General features: G+C 42.4%; 1 protein-coding gene across 2 annotated transcripts in view; it reads right to left on the reverse strand.

The window, feature by feature from the left end:
* Window positions 1-20,172, reverse strand: part of LOC147725374 (uncharacterized) — a 2,508,159-nt gene that overhangs the window by 2,304,386 nt on the left and 183,601 nt on the right. For both annotated transcript variants that reach the window (XM_086964051.1, XM_086964052.1), the window contains exon 3: window positions 230-327. In XM_086964051.1, the coding sequence (XP_086820177.1) occupies window positions 230-327 (98 nt within the window). The remainder of the gene's footprint in view (window positions 1-229; window positions 328-20,172) is intronic.

Consider the following 20,172-nt stretch of genomic DNA (forward strand, 5'->3'; position numbering starts at 1 on the left):
ATACCTTCAAAATGGCGCATGGAGCATCCATATTGGCCCCCTATCTATAAACATGCAACTGCAGAAAATCTGCCACAAATAAGAATTTTATGAAAGATATTTTTGTCATTCAAAGCCAGCTATTTTGCAAGCACAGGAGAGTCAAAACATGGCCAACGTAATATCTGTGATAAAAAAATAATACGTTGCAAATTTGAAGAACTCCAGAGTAAACATTTTCCCCATTTACCTTGGGTAGAATCATGTTCTTATTGTTGTTCATGTAGTCGTCGTCTGTGTCCGCAGTCAACAACAACAGCAAGTTCAGAATGAAACTTTTTCCCCTTCCTATAGTGTTAGAAACATAAATTATACATTAACAAAATATACTTGATGTTAGCAATGCAAAATCCACCTTGTAAAATATAGCTCTCGTTTAACACCAGAAAAAGTAATGACAACACATTCTCAGTATAGCAACGACTCATAACCAGAATTACACGAAGAACTGTTTGTGGAGTGTCCTCCAACTCAAGAAAGCCATCTCAAATGCTGAGGATAATCATTTACATAAAAACTGTGTTTCTTACACATCTGTCTTGCCTCGATGTAGCTATATTCTCCATAATTCTAGTTTCTGGATATTGGGAGCTTTATATCTAGGCAGAACACAGGAATGGCAGTTATTGTAAAGTAAGAACACGAGGGCACCACATTTCGATCCCCATCAAGCTGCACAGCCAATCTCAAACTAGTCCAATGAATTAAATTCATAATAAAGTCTTCAATTATTCCACAATTTTATCCAATATTATTCATCCTTTTTCTTCCTTTTTTTCTTCAATTCATTATACTAATTTTCATATTTGTTCATTGCTGTTAATGAAAACACAGGAGAATGACTGTTTCCACATGTCACGCTTTATTTAAAATCACCCAATGCATTTCCGAAAAATCCCTTCTTCAGGGGTATTTAAGATACAAAAAATGAATCACCATCAGTTCCATTATAATACTTGAAATACAATAAACATGCTAAACACAACAATTGTGTCAAAATTATTCAAACTTTGCGGCAATGCTACTTTCAATTCCTGTTGCTCATTTATTTCTACAGTCATAACTTTAAGCACTAACCCATGCAAAAAGTTTCAACTAGCCAACCTCCTTGCATGTTAGGTGTTCTAACCTGGCGAGATTGCAACCAGGTTGAAGTGAAGAGTTGAATAGGTTTAAGGAATGGGACAGTATATAGTGTCAATAACATCGATAACGCAGGTGCTATGTTTCCCTGGCATTCACAATTGTTTTCTTTATGAAATTGCACTCATAACGCAATTAGATTACTTAGCAGTAATCATTAAGCTAAACACAATGCATCGTTAAATAATTTATGAACGGTTTAAACTTTGCTACTTTCATTAACATTAATTATGTCTTGTATATTCCCTTGTTCAGAGTACTAGTATTACGTAGTCACCTGGGTGGGGAGCGCTAGTCTAAGTTTTTGTAACGCATTGATAGGGGTATTCTGGGTAATGCAGTTCTGCCAAGTGTCACGTGTCAGGTGTGACTCTAAGGCATTTCAGTGCGGTGTTCCGCATCACCGCACTGAAATGCATTGACACGCACTTTTAATGCCACCTCTGTGCTCCCTGCAGGCTTTCCAGCAGCTCTTGCTCAGACTACTTGGCTAATAAACAGTTAACTATCTGCTCAGCTCTGGCTGAGAGTTTGTCTGTGCTACAATGTTGCAAATCAGCCGCCCTTCTGCCGTTGAATCCTGCCAACGGCGCGGCTGTCAATCACTGACTTACACTGCCGAATCAGACCCGGAGGCGGGGTCTTCCCTCAGCAGTAGTTGCTACTACTGGGGCTGTGTAGCACGGTGGGGGATTGGCGGTGATTGATATCCGGATGTGACCTCACCTCTGCCAAGTCGTCACGTCCGGAAGAGTAAGTGAGGTTCAGAAGTGGCTGGGGACTCAACCTGGAAGTAGTGCACTGCTCTGCCCAGCCCTGCTGCTAAATAACCCGGCGGGAGGCCTGCAAGTGGCCCCTGTGCGTCATCATGTCACTGGTTACAGTTCAGGCGAGGCTTTGCTTGGGACAGTGCAGTGACGGGCTCAGTTGGAAGGACCAGTAGATCACCGCGGTAATCTTAATTGCATTGAAATCTACTCGGAGTTGCATTACAATTTGTTTAATGAAGCTGAAATGACAGGTCACGCAATTGAGAGTGTTTACAGTGTAGTGCACGGAACTCCAGAGGTCACTAGGATCTTTAAAAACTGTTTAAGTGCTGCTGACGGTGGCTGTGTTGTACTTGACCTGTGCTGCCTCGTACCCGTGGGTCAAGGGGTTACCTGTTAGTTGGGTAATGCAGTGGCTGCAGTCTATGCGGACCGTCACTTCTTCTACTAAAAAATCGAGTAGAGGGTGCCACAAAGTCTTTGCTCGGCTTGCCCAGACTATTCATTTCTACCAGGAGGTGAATATAAACTTTGTTACGTATTTTTTTTTTCTGTGATATGCAGACAGTTTCATTGCATATCACAAGCAAGCACCCCTCGGATGTATTCTACATTGCTGTGCACACTTGATTAATTGATTAATTCTCTTAAATTTATTTTTACGTATGCTGTATACATTTCAGATAAGAGCATTTTTTTTTGTTTTTTAAGTTTAGAAAGCTTTATTGAAGTAAATAAGCAATGTAAACACCAGTACAGAAAATGTAAAGAAACATAGCAATGAAATGAAGGTGAAAGTAATAAAATATACCAATAAAGAAAATGTCCCTGAAAGGACTAAAAAATATTACTAAGGGAAAAAGCTTTTAAAGATTTTATTGAAGGGGGAAGAGAAAGAGACAAGAAGAACAAAAAAGAGGAGAAAAGGAGAGAAAGAAAAGAAAAGGAGGAAGAGAGAGAGAGAGAGAAAGAAAGGGGGAAGAGAGGAGAAGATGGGAATAGCCTAACAAAGTAGCTCATACAATAGAATAAAAAATACAATATAATATATATAAAAAAAACATTAGGAAGATAAATAAAAGAGAAGAAGGTGCACCACATGGCAAGAAAACTTAACGGCATTCATATTAAATCCCTTTTGATTAATAAAGTGGTCGTAGTAGCAAAGGCACGATCAAGTCTATGATGATGACACAGCAAGTTCCACCAAGCAATATAAGACATTTTAGAAGCATCTTTCCAATTGGTGGTGATGACTTGAAAGGCAATTGCCAAAGCAAGGTCCATAAATTTACGAAAATTACAATGAACATCCCAAATAGCTGAAGAGCCACCTAAGAAAATGTGTACAATTTCAAAAGGAAAAGTAGTATTCAGGATTTTGTTCAATTGCGACCAAACTTTCAACCAAAAAGAGTGAACAAGAGGGCAATGAAAAAACATATGCATAAGATCAGCAGTATTGTGAGAACAGGACCAACAAATTGGAGTCTCAAGTAATTTAAATCTGCATAAATCATGAGGTGTAAAAAAGATTCTATTATAGAAAAAATAACATGTCTGTGTGGTACTGGCGAAACGGGATACACTATGTATTTTGGACCAAATAGCATCCCATGTCTGAAAATAAAATTCCTGAGCTAGGTCCCGTTCCCAGAGTAATTCCAGTTTTATTTTAGTTCTCGTAACGTTGGAAAAAAAGAGTGTCTTATAAATTATAGATACTTTGAGGGGGAGTGAAAAGTTTGGTAAAGAGAGAGAAGTAGGGGGAGATGTAAGTAATGAAGATTGCTGAGAAATGAAATCAGTGAGAGGAAGTGTGAGAGCAGAATATTGAGGGGAATATGCATTGGAGATATGGAAAGTATCACAGAGCTGAGGAAGAGTAAGAAGGGTATTGTCTTTCAAAATTTGAGTGTAATTGATAATGCCTTTATCAATCCATTCCTTCCAGAATAGCGCTTTGTTATTGAGTTTAAGGGATTTATTATACCAAATAGGAGTAAGGGAGTGTAATTCAGCTTGCGATAAAAAAGAGCGGAAAAGAGACAAAGAGAGTGTCTCAGAGTATTTGAGAGTTGGAGCAAGAAAACGTGCCGGCGGGTGAGAGAGACGAGTGGCAGTAAGGAATGAGAAGGGAGCAATTTTCTCAAGTTCCAATGAGCTCCAAGCAGTTACGGGGAAAGAAACTGAATCATCAAGAAAAGACCAAATCTGTTTAAGAGTGAAAGCGGAGTGAAAACGGGATATATTGGGGATGGGGAAGTTTACACTACCCAAGTTTTTGGGCTGTTGTAGGCGAGAGAGAGATAAGCGAGCCTTACGATTATTCCATAAGAATTTGATCAGCAAACGGTTTATAGATTTAAAGAAATAAAGTGGAAGAGAGATAGGGAGCATTGAAAGACAAAAATTAACAATAGGAAGTAGCATCATTTTAACTGTTGCGAGACGACCCCACCAAGATAAAAAAGAGGGGAGACCAACCATTAATAAGGGAAGTAAGTTTGTTAAGAACATCTTTATAATTAAGTCTGATGATTTCCCTGATGGTGTTAGCGTAAAGAATACCAAGACATTTAATGTGAGTAGGAGTTCATTCAAAACCAGAGCCATGAAACTGATGAGAAAAGCAAAATTTATTAAGAGGTAGAACTTCAGATTTATCAACATTCAATTTATAGCCTGAGACTAAGGAATAGGCCTGTAACAGGGAAAAGAGAGCAGGTAAAGAAGAGGATGGATTGGAGACATATAGCATAATATCATCTACATAGGCTGTGTATTTGATCTCAACATTCTTATAAAGAAAACCAGTGTAGGAAGAGGATCGACAAATTGTTTCTAAAAATGGTTCTAAAGCAAGGACAAATAAAAGGGGTGAAAGAGGACAACCTTGTAGAGTGCCTCTATGGAGGGAAAAGTAATTGGATTGCGCACCGTTGACCCAAATGGAAGTGGAGGGGGCAGAATATAATAAATGAATGTAACGGATGATATGAGGACTGAAACCGTGCCATCTTAAAGCCCCGAACATAAAATCCCAATTAACACGATCAAAAGCCTTCTCTGCATCCAATGTAATGGCCGCGATAGGGAAGAGCATTATTTTAAACACAGAAATATGTTAAAACATGCTCTTATCTGAAATGTATACAGCATACGTAAAAAGCTATACTGAGGTCAAAAATAAGATAAGTATATCAAAGACTGAGTGAGCTGCATCAGTCTTTGTACTTTGCTCATACTAATGCTGCTTTTAGTGATTCTTGACTCGCTTGTAAACATAGCTGCCAAGGTTTCAGATTGCCATGTGTGACATTTTCATAATTTCAATGTAATTATGAGTGACATTTCAACGATTATGAGTGACACTTTCTCACGAGTAATATAAATATTAGAAATGACACCAGATAGAGGCTGAGGCACACATAGGTCACAGCCAGGCTGTATGTTATTGTTTCAAGACTACTAGAGCAGCCTCAACCCTAATAAAAAGTTAACCCTAAATGAGAAGTCCTCTCCATGTGACGAGCGGTGCCTATGTGCCCAGCCCTGCTGCAAGAACCAGATCACTCCAGCCGCAGGCAGCCTGTCACAGAGGTAAAGAAAGGCTCTATTGACAGTGACGCTGCTGATCAGTGCTGAAAGTAAAGTAATTGCTGTTGGACCCGGGTTGACCGACACATTAATGAAGGCAAAAATGTGAGGGAGAAGGTTCCAGCCTCTTCTGACAGCTCTCTGTATCCATAAGCAATGCTTCTGTGACTGCAGATTGACAGATCCATGCTCGTACCTGTGCAGCACTCATACCTGTGCAGCGTGCATGTCTCAATGGTGAGGAGTTCTGCCAACTTTCTTCTGGAAGACATAAGAGTTTGAGGTAGAACCCCATCCGTTATATAGGGAAGAGATACTATAATGTAGTTAGAGATGAGAAAGCGGGGATCCCATGACTCAGTACGGTGACAAGATAACCCCATGTTACCAAGGATGCCTCGCTCCTGTTGTAGATTTTCATTCAACAACGAATCTACTGCATTCTGGTAATTGCACTCCTGGCTCGCATCGTTTGAAATAACAGAAAATCCTAGGACTACAGCATTGTGTTCCTACTTACATGGAGTCATCTAATTACCTTAGACATGAGAATTAACAGGAAAGTTCTGTCACCCAGTAGAGGCCTTAAAACATACCAAGACCCACCAGAGGCAGCAGGCCTGATGTGTGGGAGAGTGGGAAAAAGTGGTATATCATCACACAATGTTCTTTTAGGGAGAAAAGCTAATATGATGACCCTAGCAAAAGCATAAGTGCAAGCAAACCCTTCCCACAGAAACACAGCTGCAGTGGTGTTTGTACTGCATGTGTCTTATTATGTGCAATTTTAATTGAATCTCTTGGCCCTGTTTAGGAACGCAGTATTTACACAGTTCTGCCAAGTGTCACGCGTCAGGTGTGACTCTAACGCATTTCAGTGCGGTGTTTCGCATCACCGCACTGAAATGCATTGACACGCATTTTTAATGCCACCTCTGTGCCCCTGCACGCCGATTCTGCTGCTCCCTGCAGGCTTTCCGGCAGCTCTGGCTCAGACTGCTTGGCTAATAAACAGTTAACTATCTGCTCAGCTCTGGCTGAGAGTCTGTCTGTGCTACAATGTTGCAAATCAGCCGCCCTTCTGCCGTTGAATCCTGCCAGCGGTACGGCTGTCAATCACTGACTTACACTGCCGAATCAGACCCGGGGGCGGGGTCTGCCCTCAGCAGTAATTGCTACTACTGGGGCTGTGTAGCACCGTGGGGGATTGGCAGTGATTGATATCCGGATGTGACCTCACCTCTGCCAAGTCGTCACGTCCGGAAGAGTAAGTGAGGTTCAGAAGTGGCGGGGGACTCAACCTGGAGGTAGTGCGCTGCTCTGCCCAGCCCTGCTGCTAAATAACCCGGCGGGAGGCCTGCAAGTGCCCCCTGTGCGTCATCATGTCACTGCTTACAGTTCAGGCGAGGCTTCACTTGGGACAGTGCAGTGACGGGCTCAGCTGGAGGGACCAGGAGATCACTGCGGTAATCTTAATTGCATTGAAATCTACTCTGAGTTGCACTACAATTTGTTTAATGAAGCTGAAATGACAGGTCACGCAATTGAGAACGTTTACAGTGTAGTGCACGGAACTCCAGAGGTCATCTGGATCTTTAAAAACTGTTTAAGTGCTGCTGACGGTGGCAGTGTTGTACTTGACCTGTGCTGCCTCGTACCCGTGAGTCAAGGGGTCACCTGTTGGTTGGGTAATGCAGTGGCTGCAGTCTATGCAGACGGTCACTTCTTCTACTAAAAAATCGAGTAGAGGGTGCCACAAAGTCTTTGCTCGGCTTGCCCAGACTATTCATTTCTGCCAGGAGGTGTATATAAACTTTGTTACGTATTACCTCCTCGTCCTGGTCTCCCCGTCCCATTTCTGACAAGTGAGCAGCTATTCTGCTCTACAGAAAACCCTACCTAGCTGATCTGTTTGCACTTCCCCCTAGGATGACGTCACCATCACGTGACTATAAAGGGGGAAGTGCACCAAAGAAACATCCTGTTCTTTTTTTCTGCAATCTACGTTCCGGTCTGTCTGGCTGTGCTGTTCGGGGTTGCCTGGATATGGGTAAGTTACCCTGTTGTTATCTTTTGCTGTTTCTACTGCGGCCTGCTTTAGCGGCCGCCTTTGTTTGCCGCTGTCATTTCCCCCGCGCTGCGCTCCCCATAACCCACTTTCCCTACCAAAGATAATGACCTCGGTCTTAGAGGCATTAAGTTGAAGTCGATTGTTCGCCATCCAGCCAGCAACAGCTTTTAACGCTGACTGGAAGGTGGGGGCGTCCATGTTGGAGTCACCATTAAGTGCCACCGCCAGCTGCGTGTCATCGGCGTATGACACTAAGGAGAGACCGAAACTATGGGCTACCTCCGCCAAAGGCTGAACATATAAATTAAATAAGGTAGGACTAAGAGCCGAACCTTGGGGAACACCCTGAAGTATAGGGCGAGAAGCAGAGACAAAAGGAGGTGTAGACACTTTGAAGCCTCGATCCTTAAGAAAGGAACGAAACCACTCAAGTGCCACCTCTCCAACTCCTGCCTCCATCAGACGATGTAAAAGAATCTGATGGGACACCGTATCGAAGGCGGCACTGAGATCCAAAAGGATCAGTGCCGCCGTCTGACCCTGATTCAACAGCTTCCTGATGTGCTCCACAACAGCCAGAAGAGCAGTTTCGGTGCTATGACCCGCACGGAATCCGTTCTGGGAATTATCCAGTATATTCGCTTCTTGCAGGTGAGATGATAAAATACGATTAGCATGCGCTTCTGCTAGTTTGGCTGGCAAAGGAAGAAGGGAAATGGGTCGATAGTGTTCTGGCTTAGTCGGGTCAAGGGCGGGTTTTTTAAGGATAGGAATGACCGTGGCCTGTTTCCAAGCCTTGGGAACACTGCCCGTGCTAAAGGACAGATTGATAAGACCTTGCAAGGCAGGATAACAGCATTCAGCAGATTCCCGAAATTGAGCGGGTCTCATGGGGTCATCCGGAGAGCCGGATTTGACTTTTGTCGTCAAGGCTAAAAACTCATCCAGAGTCGGACTAGGAATGATCAACAGTGGTTTGAGAACCAATGATGTAGACATATTCTCCCTCATGGGAAGCTGAGAAAATGATCTGTAAATGGCCTCCACCTTTTCTACAAAAAACGAGGCTAAATCCTCGCAGTGTGCCATGGAGGGTTCAATAGTAGCAATGTCAGTCCTCTTGCTTGTAAGGTCCTTACACACCCTGAAGATGACCTTAGTGGGGTTTGTACTGTTCTTAATCTCCTGAGAGTAAAAAGCAGCCCTAGCTGCGCATATGGCCCGATGATACACTCTAGTGCAGGCCCTGTAGGCTGCCTTGAGGTCAGTATCATAAGTTTTACGCCACGCGCGTTCTGCTTTTTTACAGGAGACTTTAAGTATTTTAAGAGATTCATCATACCAAGGGCTAGAAGGACTAGATCTAGTCTTACTCCACTTGGCCGGAATGAGCATATCTAGCGAGTGATTTAGCCATTCGCAGAAACTATCATAGCCACGGGAGACTTCAGTAGGGGGTAGAGGATGGTATTTCATCAAAAGCTGGTGAAAATGCTCTAAATTCAAGTTTCTCCAGGGGCGTCTGAGACTGGCTGGGGTGTTATTTCTCGGGGAAGGAATAGTAGTGGTGATACGAATTTCAATTAAATGGTGATCAGTCCAGGCCATAGGTCTGGGATGCAGCACTGAGATATTAGTCGCAAGATTCGTCAGAACGGGATCTAGTAAGTGGCCACCTGTATGGGTCGGTAGTTGTACCATTTGAATCAATTGAAGCGCTTCAAGATCTGCTAACAAGCTATGGACCGAGTTGGAAAGTGGAGCATCCATATGCAAGTTAAGGTCGCCAATAATCGTAAAATTAGCTGTTTTTAAAACTAGGGAGGAAATCACCTCCGGGAGGCTTTGGCGAAAAGCGCCATCAGGACCAGGGGGCCTATAAATTAATAGTCCCGTGAAAGTAAAGTGGGGGTTCACTGAGATGTTAAAAAGGGCACTCTCACATCCTGCTATGGTGATAGGTTTCCAGATGCAGGGGTAGCATGATTTTACCGCAACTGCTATACCTCCACCTCTAGCATTGCGAGGGAGGGAGTGCATGGTGTATCCCACGGGGAGGGCTAGATTCATGACCGCCATAGACTGATCATGCAGCCAGGTTTCCGTGAAAAAAAAGATATCCGGATCATCATCAGTTATCAAGGAAAAAACTTCTTGGGAGTGGCAGGACAATGATCTGACATTCAGATGTAAAACTTTAAGGGTAGATTGAGTGGGTAAGTCTGCAACAGTGTCTTGTTTGCTGTCGACTGGGGGCCTAGACTGAAAACCCTTAATAGGCAGAGGCAAAGGTAGTTTAAAGGAACAGGTGGGGCACTGAAACGGCCCATTAAGGGGATCCAAAGAGCCATGATAACACTCTCGTACCTGGTGTCGCAGTAAACACAGGTGCTCAGCAGATATCATCCTGAGTGAGCCAGAGTCCCCTGCCCTAGCCCTGCCTTAGCGCTGACGGGCGCAGACGGGCAGGACTCTGGCGAGACTCAGGCGTAGCGAAGGCGCGACCGCTGCGCTAGACCGCTACGCTCCAGGCGAGCATTAAATAGGCGAGTGGCGGTCAAAAGCGCTAGCACGCTAACCCCCAACAAGGAAGGTAACAGCCTTCCCAAGATGGCGTCTTCGTCACGTGACCCAGGAACCCCGAGCCCGGACCCGCTAAGTAGCGGTGCTTGAATTTGTATTATATGCGGTGAGGGCCAGGGGGGGTCGCTGCAGTAGCGGATTAAAATCAGGGGCAAATATAACACAAATGAAACTAAAATACACAAAAGGGTAATTAAAAAGCAAAGCGCGAGCCACAGCACAGCGCTATTCTGAAATTCGCTCTGAGCGCTCTAAACGCGGTGGTCACCTTCTCCAGGCTGACCCAGAGTCAAAGCTCACCTTAAATAGGCGAGTGGCGGTCAAAAGCGCTAGCGCGCTAACCCCCAACAAGGAAGGTAACAGCCTTCCCAAGATGGCGTCGTCGTCACGTGACCCAGGAACCCCGGAGCCCGGACCCGCTAAGTAGCGGTGCTTGAATTTGTATTATATGCGGTGAGGGCCAGGGGGGGTCGCTGCAGTAGCGGATTAAAATCAGGGGCAAATATAACACAAATGAAACCAAAATACACAAAAGGGTATTTAAAAAGCAAAGCGCGAGCCACAGCACAGCGCTATTCTGAAATTTGCTCTGAGCGCTCTAAACGCGGTGGTCACCTTCTCCAGGCTGACCCCGAGTCAAAGCTCACCTTAAATAGGCGAGTGGCGGTCAAAAGCGCTAGCGCGCTAACCCCCAACAAGGAAGGTAACAGCCTTCCCAAGATGGCGTCGTCGTCACGTGACCCAGGAACCCCGGAGCCCGGACCCGCTAAGTAGCGGTGCTTGAATTTGTATTATATGCGGTGAGGGCCAGGGGGGGTCGCTGCAGTAGCGGATTAAAATCAGGGGCAAATATAACACAAATGAAACCAAAATACACAAAAGGGTATTTAAAAAGCAAAGCGCGAGCCACAGCACAGCGCTATTCTGAAATTCGCTCTGAGCGCTCTAAACGCGGTGGTCACCTTCTCCAGGCTGACCCCGAGTCAAAGCTCACCTTAAATAGGCGAGTGGCTAGTTAGTCCGTAGATGTGACATGATAGGTACTGATTTGACTGTACATAGACGTTTAAGCCAAGAATTAAAAATACAAAAATACATGAAAAACATTTTACAACAAATACATTGATACTGGGATTAAGAGTGCCCAGTGAGTTGGTACTGTGCTCATAACTTCTGGCATTAACATGCTGGCACAAGTCAAACATACACAAACAGGGGGCACGGGGTACTGTCACACTGAGAATCTTCGTTAAGGGTGAGCTGGGTGTTGGCAAGAGTGGCATGGCGCTGGGCAGGGATTCTGTTCTTACCAATTAAATCGGTACTGCTATTACGGATGTGGGTACAACATACATGCTTACTGGCATTAAGGGGGCAGGGAGCTGGCATCAAACACAGAGGTATGGGCAGCAGAGTCCCTGGATTGAGTTACGTGCTCGGGCGTAACTCGAAACAACAGCAAAAGTATCCCTAAAACTTAAAGGCGGCAAGGCCCACACGTCAAAGGCCACATGAGTGTAAACAGAGCGCGCGCTGAGAAATGAACATCAGGAAAAGGGTCCACTCACAGTCGCGAAATTTCCTCACACAACCAACCACACCACACAACTTGAAGGTATCAAAACAGGGCGCCTGTTCCGCAACTTTTCGAGAAAAAGAATTTGCTATTTTTGTAAAATGTTGTAGCCACCATCAAATGCAGGCTGCTGCAAAACTATCATCGCTCGATTTAAAACAAAATAAAAGTGGCAGAAAGTACAGGCGTCAGTCTATAAAATAGCTACAAGGGGCTGCATGTAACATCTCTATGTCCTCGTGTATTATGCGGTTAAACAAAACAACAAAAACCTTACAAATAAGACAGCGTATGTATCTAATGAACAGTGGCGCTGTCTGGCCGGAGCCACAACTGTATGCACATGACGTTTGTGAATGCTTCAGGGATTGCTTGTGCCATGTATTGCTGGCAGCGCTGCCAGTACCCACTTGCCGATACCATAATTATTAATGCATGTGCCCATGTACTCAGTGGTAGCGCCGTTACTACCAATACCAACTTGCCCTTTGCCATCATTATTAATGCATGTGCCCGTTACTGCCAGTACCCACACTTGCCCTTTGCGATCCTAATTTACGCTAGTTCGCATGCACCTGGTGACAGTACCTTTGGGATCAGTGCTCTTGCACCTTTCGTCATTGTTCTTAAAGCCGATACACATGTACGTAACGTCATTACCCCAAATGCCAGGACGCGTCGTACCTGTACCCCTTGTGTGAGTCCCTTGTGCCAGGACCTTTGCTCATAGTGCCCATGTTCCAGTGCCATCAGTCTTAATGCCAGTGCTGTAAAACAGAAACTAGGAAAAGAAATGTAATGAACAATCAAATGTATGTTTCCAGGACCCTAATGCCGGTGTCCGTGTACCCTGTGCAAATTCCATCAATGCCCGTACTTTATGCCCGGACCCTGAAGTGCCACTACCCAAGAACTTTGTTCACTACCCCAGTGCCAGTACCTTATGCCAGCACCCTAATGCGACTATCCCTGTACCATGTGCAGTTAAAGTTAGTGCCAGGGAGTATGCCACGAGCCTAACGTCAGTACCCATTTACAAAGTGCAATTACCCATAATGCCAGTGCCTAGAAAAGAAAAAGAATGAAAATAAATATAATACATTATAAAAATATCTTCTGCCAGGACCCTTAATCTCAGTACTGTGTTTCTTGAGCAGTCACCCATGATGCAAATTCTTTGTGCCAATACCTTCAATGTCATTGGCCGTGTACCTTGTATGATGTACCGTAATCTGACTATCTCTCGACCATGTGCGGTTTAGTAAATTATAATATATCTTATATCAGGGCCTTTAACGTCAGTACCCGCGTTCCTTGTGCAGTTACACTTTATCTCAGTACCTTGCAATATAAAAATAATTTAAATTATTTCTTATGCCAGGGGCTTTTATCTTGTAATATAAAAATAATTAAACTATAATAAATTATATTATTGCTCATGCCAGGACCTTTAAAGTATGTAGCCGCGTACCTTGTGCAGTTAGAGCCGTAAGTTCAGAGAAACAGCATTAAAGGGGATAGGATAATGTGGAACATGCAGAAGCAATAGTTGGGCAGATTTAGAATTCTTCGGTACAAATGTAAATGTAAATGTAAATGTGTTGTATTTGTATAGCGCGAACAGTCACCCGTAAGTATCCCGGCGCTTGTACTCCTACCACAAGGGAACCCCTCCTGGCTTTTCCTTGTGGGGTGTCCACTCCTGGGCATCCCATGGTGAAACCAGGCATCCCTTGTGCATCGGGGGCCGTTGTGGAGACTAAGCAAGCTATTGCCCAGAGTTGCAGCGTGGGGCCCATGCTTAGATTCGGCACTGAGGCGAGAATATCCGGTCAGAGGAATTTAAGCCCGATCCCGTCGATGCGGGAATCGAACCCTGGTCCCTGGCCAGCGTTCTGCATCAAGGTCTGCCGCTCTAACCATTGAGCCACACTTCAAAGCAGCGCAGTTACCACATTTGGGGAACTTTACATGCGGTTGAGCTGCGAGGTTCCTCACCACACCTAAACGGTACACAGTCAAAATATCGAGTTTTAAATTTCGAAGGTGCAGAATATCGATGTCAAGAATATCGTTGGAGAGAATATCGACCCTAAGGTAAGTAATATTGAAATTCTTTACATCGATGTAAGTAATATCGAAGTTAGTAATATCGATAGCATATATATTGATGTAACTAAGTTCGATGACACTAATATCGATATTTGTATTATTTTTTTGTTTTTTATTATGTATGCGTTATATGTTTTAGTTAAGTATTTAAAATAATTTATATTATATGTGTATTACTTTTATATACTAATACATTTATTTATAAGTAAATTATATGTTTTAGTACCGGAGCGGGTTGTGGGTTTATAGGGGAATAGGGTGGGAAGTAATTTAATTGTAATTAATAAAATATTTTTTTATGTATAATTTTTTTGTAATTAATTATTAATTGGCAATTAATTATTTTAATTGATACATTAATTATATAATTGGTGATTAATGTTAATTTAAATTAAATGTTACGTTTTAGTACCGGAGCGGGTTGTGGGTTTATAGGGGGATAGGATGGGAAGTAATTTAATAGTAATTAATAAAATATTTATTTATGTATATTTTATTTTGTAATTAATTAATTGGCAATTAATTATTTTAATTGATTAATTATTTAATTGGTAATTAATGTTAATTTTAACTAAATGTTATGTTTTAGTACTGGAGCGTGTTGTGGATTTATAGGGGTATTGGGTGGAAAGTAATTTTATTGTAAATATTTAATTATTTATACATTTTTAGTTATGGATAATTAATGTATTAAATAATTATTAATTGGTAATTAATTTTTGTAATAGATAATTATTTTGTTAAATTGTCAATTAATATTTGTAATTTGTAAATATTTTTTAATAACTAGAAAAATGTATTAATTAATTAAACATTTTTTTAAAAAATATTAATTTGTATAATGTATTTAAATTTTTTATATTGATTTAAATTTAAATAATATTTTATTGTTATGATAAATAATTTATTCTTTAATATTTATTTGGTGAGTAATATTTAATAATTATTATTTATTTGTGTGTGTTGTTAATTTATTGTCAATTAATTATTCAAATGTAATTGTTTTTATTAATTATGACTTGTTTTTTATTGATGTTGATGTATTTAGAAAATTACTTATACATTATTTCAAATATAAACATTATTAAACGCTTTCCCTACTGTTGCACCCTTTGGAGTTGGAATAGTAATTTTTCTCCTTACGCTATCCAAGCTTTCCCTACTGTTGCACCATTTGGAGTTGGAATAGTAATTTTTCCCCCTATGCTATCCAAAGCTTTCCCTACTGTTGCACCCACTGGAGTGGGAATAGTAATTTTTACCCGTACGCTATCCAACGCTTTCCCTACTGTTGCACACACTGGAGTGGGAATAGTAATTTTTACCCACCCGCTATCCAACACTTTCCCTACTGTTGCACTCTCTGGAGTGGGAATAGTAATTTTACCCCCTACACTATCCAACGCTTTCCCTACTGTTGCACTCACTGGAGTGGGAATAGTAATTTTTACCCAGCTGCTATCCAACGCTTTCCCTACTGTTGCACTCTCTGGAGTGGGAATAGTTATTTTTACCCACCCGCTATCCAATGTTTTCTCTACTGTTGCACTCTCTGGAGTGTGAATAGTAATTATTCTCCCTACGCTATCCAATGCTTTCCCTACTGTTGCACCCTTTGGAGTTGGAATATTAATTTTTACCCTTACACTATCCAATGCTTTTCCTAATGTTGCACTCATTGGAGTGGGAATAGTCATTTTTACCTACACGCTATCCAACACTTTTCCTACTGTTGCACCCACTGGAGTGGGAATAGTAATTTTTACCCACCCGCTATCCAACGCTTTCCCTACTGTTGCACTCTCTGGAGTGGGAATAGTAATTTTACTCCCTACACTATCCAACGCTTTCCCTAATGTTGCACCCTTTGGAGTTGGAATAGTAATTTTTACCCTTACGCTATCCAACGCTTTCCCTACTGTTGCACTCACTGGAGTTGGAATAGTAATTTATATTCTTACACTATCCAACGCTTTCCCTACTGTTGCACTCACTGGAGTGGGAATAGTAATTTTTACCCAGCTGCTATCCAACGCTTTCCCTACTGTTGCACTCACTGGAGTGGGAATAGTAATTTTTACCCACCCGCTATACAACGCTTTCCCTACTGTTGCACCCTTTGGAGTTGGAATAGTAATTTTTACCCTTACGCTATCCAACGCTTTCCCTAATGTTGCACTCATTGGAGTGGGAATAGTAATTTTTACCTACACGCTATCCAACACTTTCCCTACTGTTGCACCCTATGGAGTTTGAATAGTAATTTTTAGCCTTACGCTATCCAATATAATTTATATTTATTTATGTATTATATAATATTTTTATTATGTTACATAATGTTGTGTTTAATTAATTTTTTTAATATTGAAAGTATATTTCATTGTTTTTATGTATTACATATAAATATTTATTATTATTTATGTTATTATTTTATGAGTGTTGATGTATTTGTAATTTATAGTATTTGTTAATATTTTTAAATTAATTAAAAAAAAAAAATATTATAGTTAATTAAATATATATTACATATTGTATGTTTAATTTTAATTAAATGTTTAACATAAAATATGTATTATTTATTCATTTTAAACATTCTAAAATATTTTTACATAAGTTTAAATTATATAAAAGTATTATTTACTTTATATTTCTTTTTTTATTACAAAAAAACCCCGATATTTTTAATTACGATATTTTTAACATCGATATTTTAGTTTCGATATTTTTGTACTTACCATGTTGTAGATAGGGTGTTGATATACTTGCCTTCGATATTCCAGAGTCGATATTTTGTCTGTCGATATCCTGTCTCTCGATAATCTGTCAGAGATTCCACCTAAACAGCTCAGTGCATTAGTTCAATGGGAGTTTTAGCATTATATCTTAGAGTGGAGCATTAGTTATAGTGCGCGTTGCTGGTGACCGAACAAGCGGTCGATAATCAGATTGCCATTTTAGAATGAAAAAAATCCCATTGGCTGAAAGTGGAGCCACAACAACCTGAAAACTTTATTCAGTCGTACTTGTGCACGGGGAGTTGTGCAAGACAGTCTGCCGGATCCGTAAGCCCAGACGATAAAGACTCCTGAGGCCTCACTGCCAGGACTGGTGCAAAGTCCCGTTTCAGTGGGTTTGATTATTCACTGGGCAGAGTGGGGAGAGGATGTAGAAAAGAGCCTGATAAGTATAACCAGCTTTCATTTGTCTAAGCTTAACTTCCCGTTCACAGATAGTTTTCATGCACCAGTCCAGACGATTCTACCCACTGAACTAAGACTACAACTCCCAGAATGCATCGAGTTCATTAAGGAAAACCCAGTACCTGGAATTAGGAGTCCTCGTGATAAGTGCAGCAATCTGGTAAACATATACTATGCGGCATATGGAACACAATCTGAGAAATACCACGCACGTAAAGGAAACGGCAGGGCCGTGAGCGCCCTCAAGAGAAGCAATCAGAAGTAGCGGTAAAAGTGTTCAAAGGATATACTCAGACCCTGGTACGCTAGTCAACTAGGACCAGATATGCATTCTGAGTTATGAAAGTACGCATGGGATTCATTCATGCCAGATGTTCCTGCAGATACACATTATATGCCACCTGTTTCAAATCAGACAACGCCGACTTACTTCCAATTGACCGGATGAAAATCTTTTAAATATATTTGACTGCCATGGTGCCACTGTCTTACTTTCGATTCTGAACTTCTGGCAAAACTGACTGCAAGCATAGCCAATCTGAATACTGCTTTATTCTGACTGACAGGGTACCCGCCGGTACTGGGAGGGTTTGAGTGCTGTACCGCACGACAAAGCTTGCAATTGACTAAAAAGAAAATAAACCGCCTGGAAAAGACTGTGTAGCTGTTCTACACGTGAACGAGGTTGTAACCGTCTAAGCCCCAAGTCTGTTAATATCTTCCGGAAGTGAAAGGGAAGATTAGATAGACTGACTCGTCCCCTATGTTGGTGCTTACGCGTCTTTGCATGACTCCCGAAACTGATCTCATGGAAGGTGCGGAAATACACAGAAATCCTCTTTCAGGCAATCTATAAAAATTACTTTGTCATAGTGGAATATTGTGCATGAAAATGTTGTAACTATATTGTGCGCACATTTAAAGTATACCAGAGACACAGAAACGTAAGTGACTATTTTTAACCGTCTAAACTCCCCCGTCTGTTCATGCCTCCCGGAAGCTTAGAAATACTGATTCCTCGCGTTTGTTTGTGCCTCCCGTTTTTCTATGGCTCCTTGAAACTGATCTCATAGAGCGCCCAGAGAAGCACAGAGATACAGATTCAGTCAATATGTTTTATAGTATGTTATGCTCAGGGCTAATGTCCTAAAAAAATAAGCGCGTGCAGCCGCCACCACCGTGGGACGAGAGGAGTCCGTCAGACCCGGTGAGTGGGGTGGGGTGGCTGGGTGTGTGTGCCTGAGCCCGTAAGTGGGGTGGGGTGGGGGGGTGCATGGGTGTGTGTGTGTTTGCGCGTGCATGTGTGTGTAGGAGTCCGACAGACCCGGTGAGTGGGGTGGGGGGCTGTGTGTGTGCGTGTGAACCCGTGAGTGGGGTGGGGGTGTGTGCGTGCGTGTGTGTGTGTGTGTGTGTGCACGTGTGTGTGTGTGTGTTATCGGCTTCCTGGCAATGTGGGACAGGAGATGTGCACGGCGTGTGGGTGAACGTGCACGCTCACATGGGGGAATAGCCTGCGCGTGCACATCCCCTGTCTCACATTCCCAGGAAGTGGATGGCAAAAGATGCTTCGCTGGGCGCAGTGCTTTGCACTGCTTACACCAGCCCGACCTAAAAAGGGAGAAAACAGATGAATAATATTGGATACAATTGTGGAATAATTGAAGAGTTTATTATGAATTTAATTCATTGGACTCGTTTGAGATTGGCTGTGCAGCTTGATGAGCATCATAATGTGGTGCCCTCCTGTTCTTACTAGATTGCAACACAAGTGGGCAGAGTGCAGAGCAAGCGAGCACGCCTACAAAGTTGAAACTGGAGAATACATTAAACAAGGAATATAAGTAAAATTGGAGTAAAAAGGTGTGCATCTCACCACCATCTATTTGCAAGTTATTGTAGTGACATTACTGCTTGGTAGAAATGTCTCATTAATAGAAACTGTGATAACAGAGGAAGAACAGGTTACATCGATTTTGCACACGTGGAATGAGATATAAGACTAAGTGACTGCCAAAGTAAGCCAACATTTGAAAATAAGAACCTAACGATTCCTCTTGTACAAGCTTCTGCCTCAGCATAAGTGATTGCCTTTAAAAGCCCTGCCAAGTGCCATGCATCTGGCATTATACTAAAGCATTTCAGTGTGGTGGTCCGCATCACGCACACAATGCTACGATAGCAGCCCAGCATTAGTAATTACATCACAACGGTCGGAGTCAGTGCCCAAGGCAATGTGAGTTGTTTGTGGCGAGACACAAAAGAGGGTCCATCCACTCCTGCTGCCTCCTTCAGTGCGAGAGGGTGGGCGGGCAGAGCAGGTTTTCATAAAGTTTTGGCTGCTGCTGCACAGTGCAGCTGCTAAGCAAATGGCAGCGCATCTCGGCGGTATGATCTAGCAATGGACCCGACTCTGCTGGCGCATTGTGAACCACCTGCAGCTTGCAGGCCCACAGTATTCTGTGACAGGACCCGGCCCAAGTGCCGGGGGCTGAGAATGTATGTGCAGGTTAGAGCTCAGGGCGGAGCAAAAATCATTGCCATAGAAGTCAGTCGGTCCGCGTCCTTAGTTGTGCAGGTATGGCTACGGGGCCCGTCAATTACCGCCGTGCATGAAGCACCCAAGTTGTGCGATTTCCCATTAAGAAATCGCAAGTTACCACCAACTTGAAGTTGGTGGTAATTTGCAATTTCTTTCACAAATGCACTTTTTGGCATTTGTAAAGGTGCCATGTGGTGCACATACATGCCCATAGGGCACCATATGCGCACACATGTTCATTTCAGGGGGCGCATCAGGGTGTCCTTATGAAACCCTTACACCCTTGAAATTATTCTCAATTTGCGATTCTCAAATTGCGAATTGCAAATTGAGAATGACTTCCCAATCATTCCTATGGGCCCCCTGGCCCAAAGAAATGAATGGGAAGGTATTCCTTAATTGCGATTTCGCAATTTGCTTATCGCAATTAAGGAATATTAAGAATTGGCAAAAGAATTGCGAATTTTTAATTGCATCCCATTGTGCAATTCTCAAATATCGAGTCTCAAAAAATTGCTATTTGAGAATCGCAAACACGG

This window comes from Lissotriton vulgaris, chromosome 3_2, assembly GCF_964263255.1.
Source record: "Lissotriton vulgaris chromosome 3_2, aLisVul1.2, whole genome shotgun sequence".
Classification (NCBI taxonomy): domain Eukaryota; kingdom Metazoa; phylum Chordata; class Amphibia; order Caudata; family Salamandridae; genus Lissotriton; species Lissotriton vulgaris.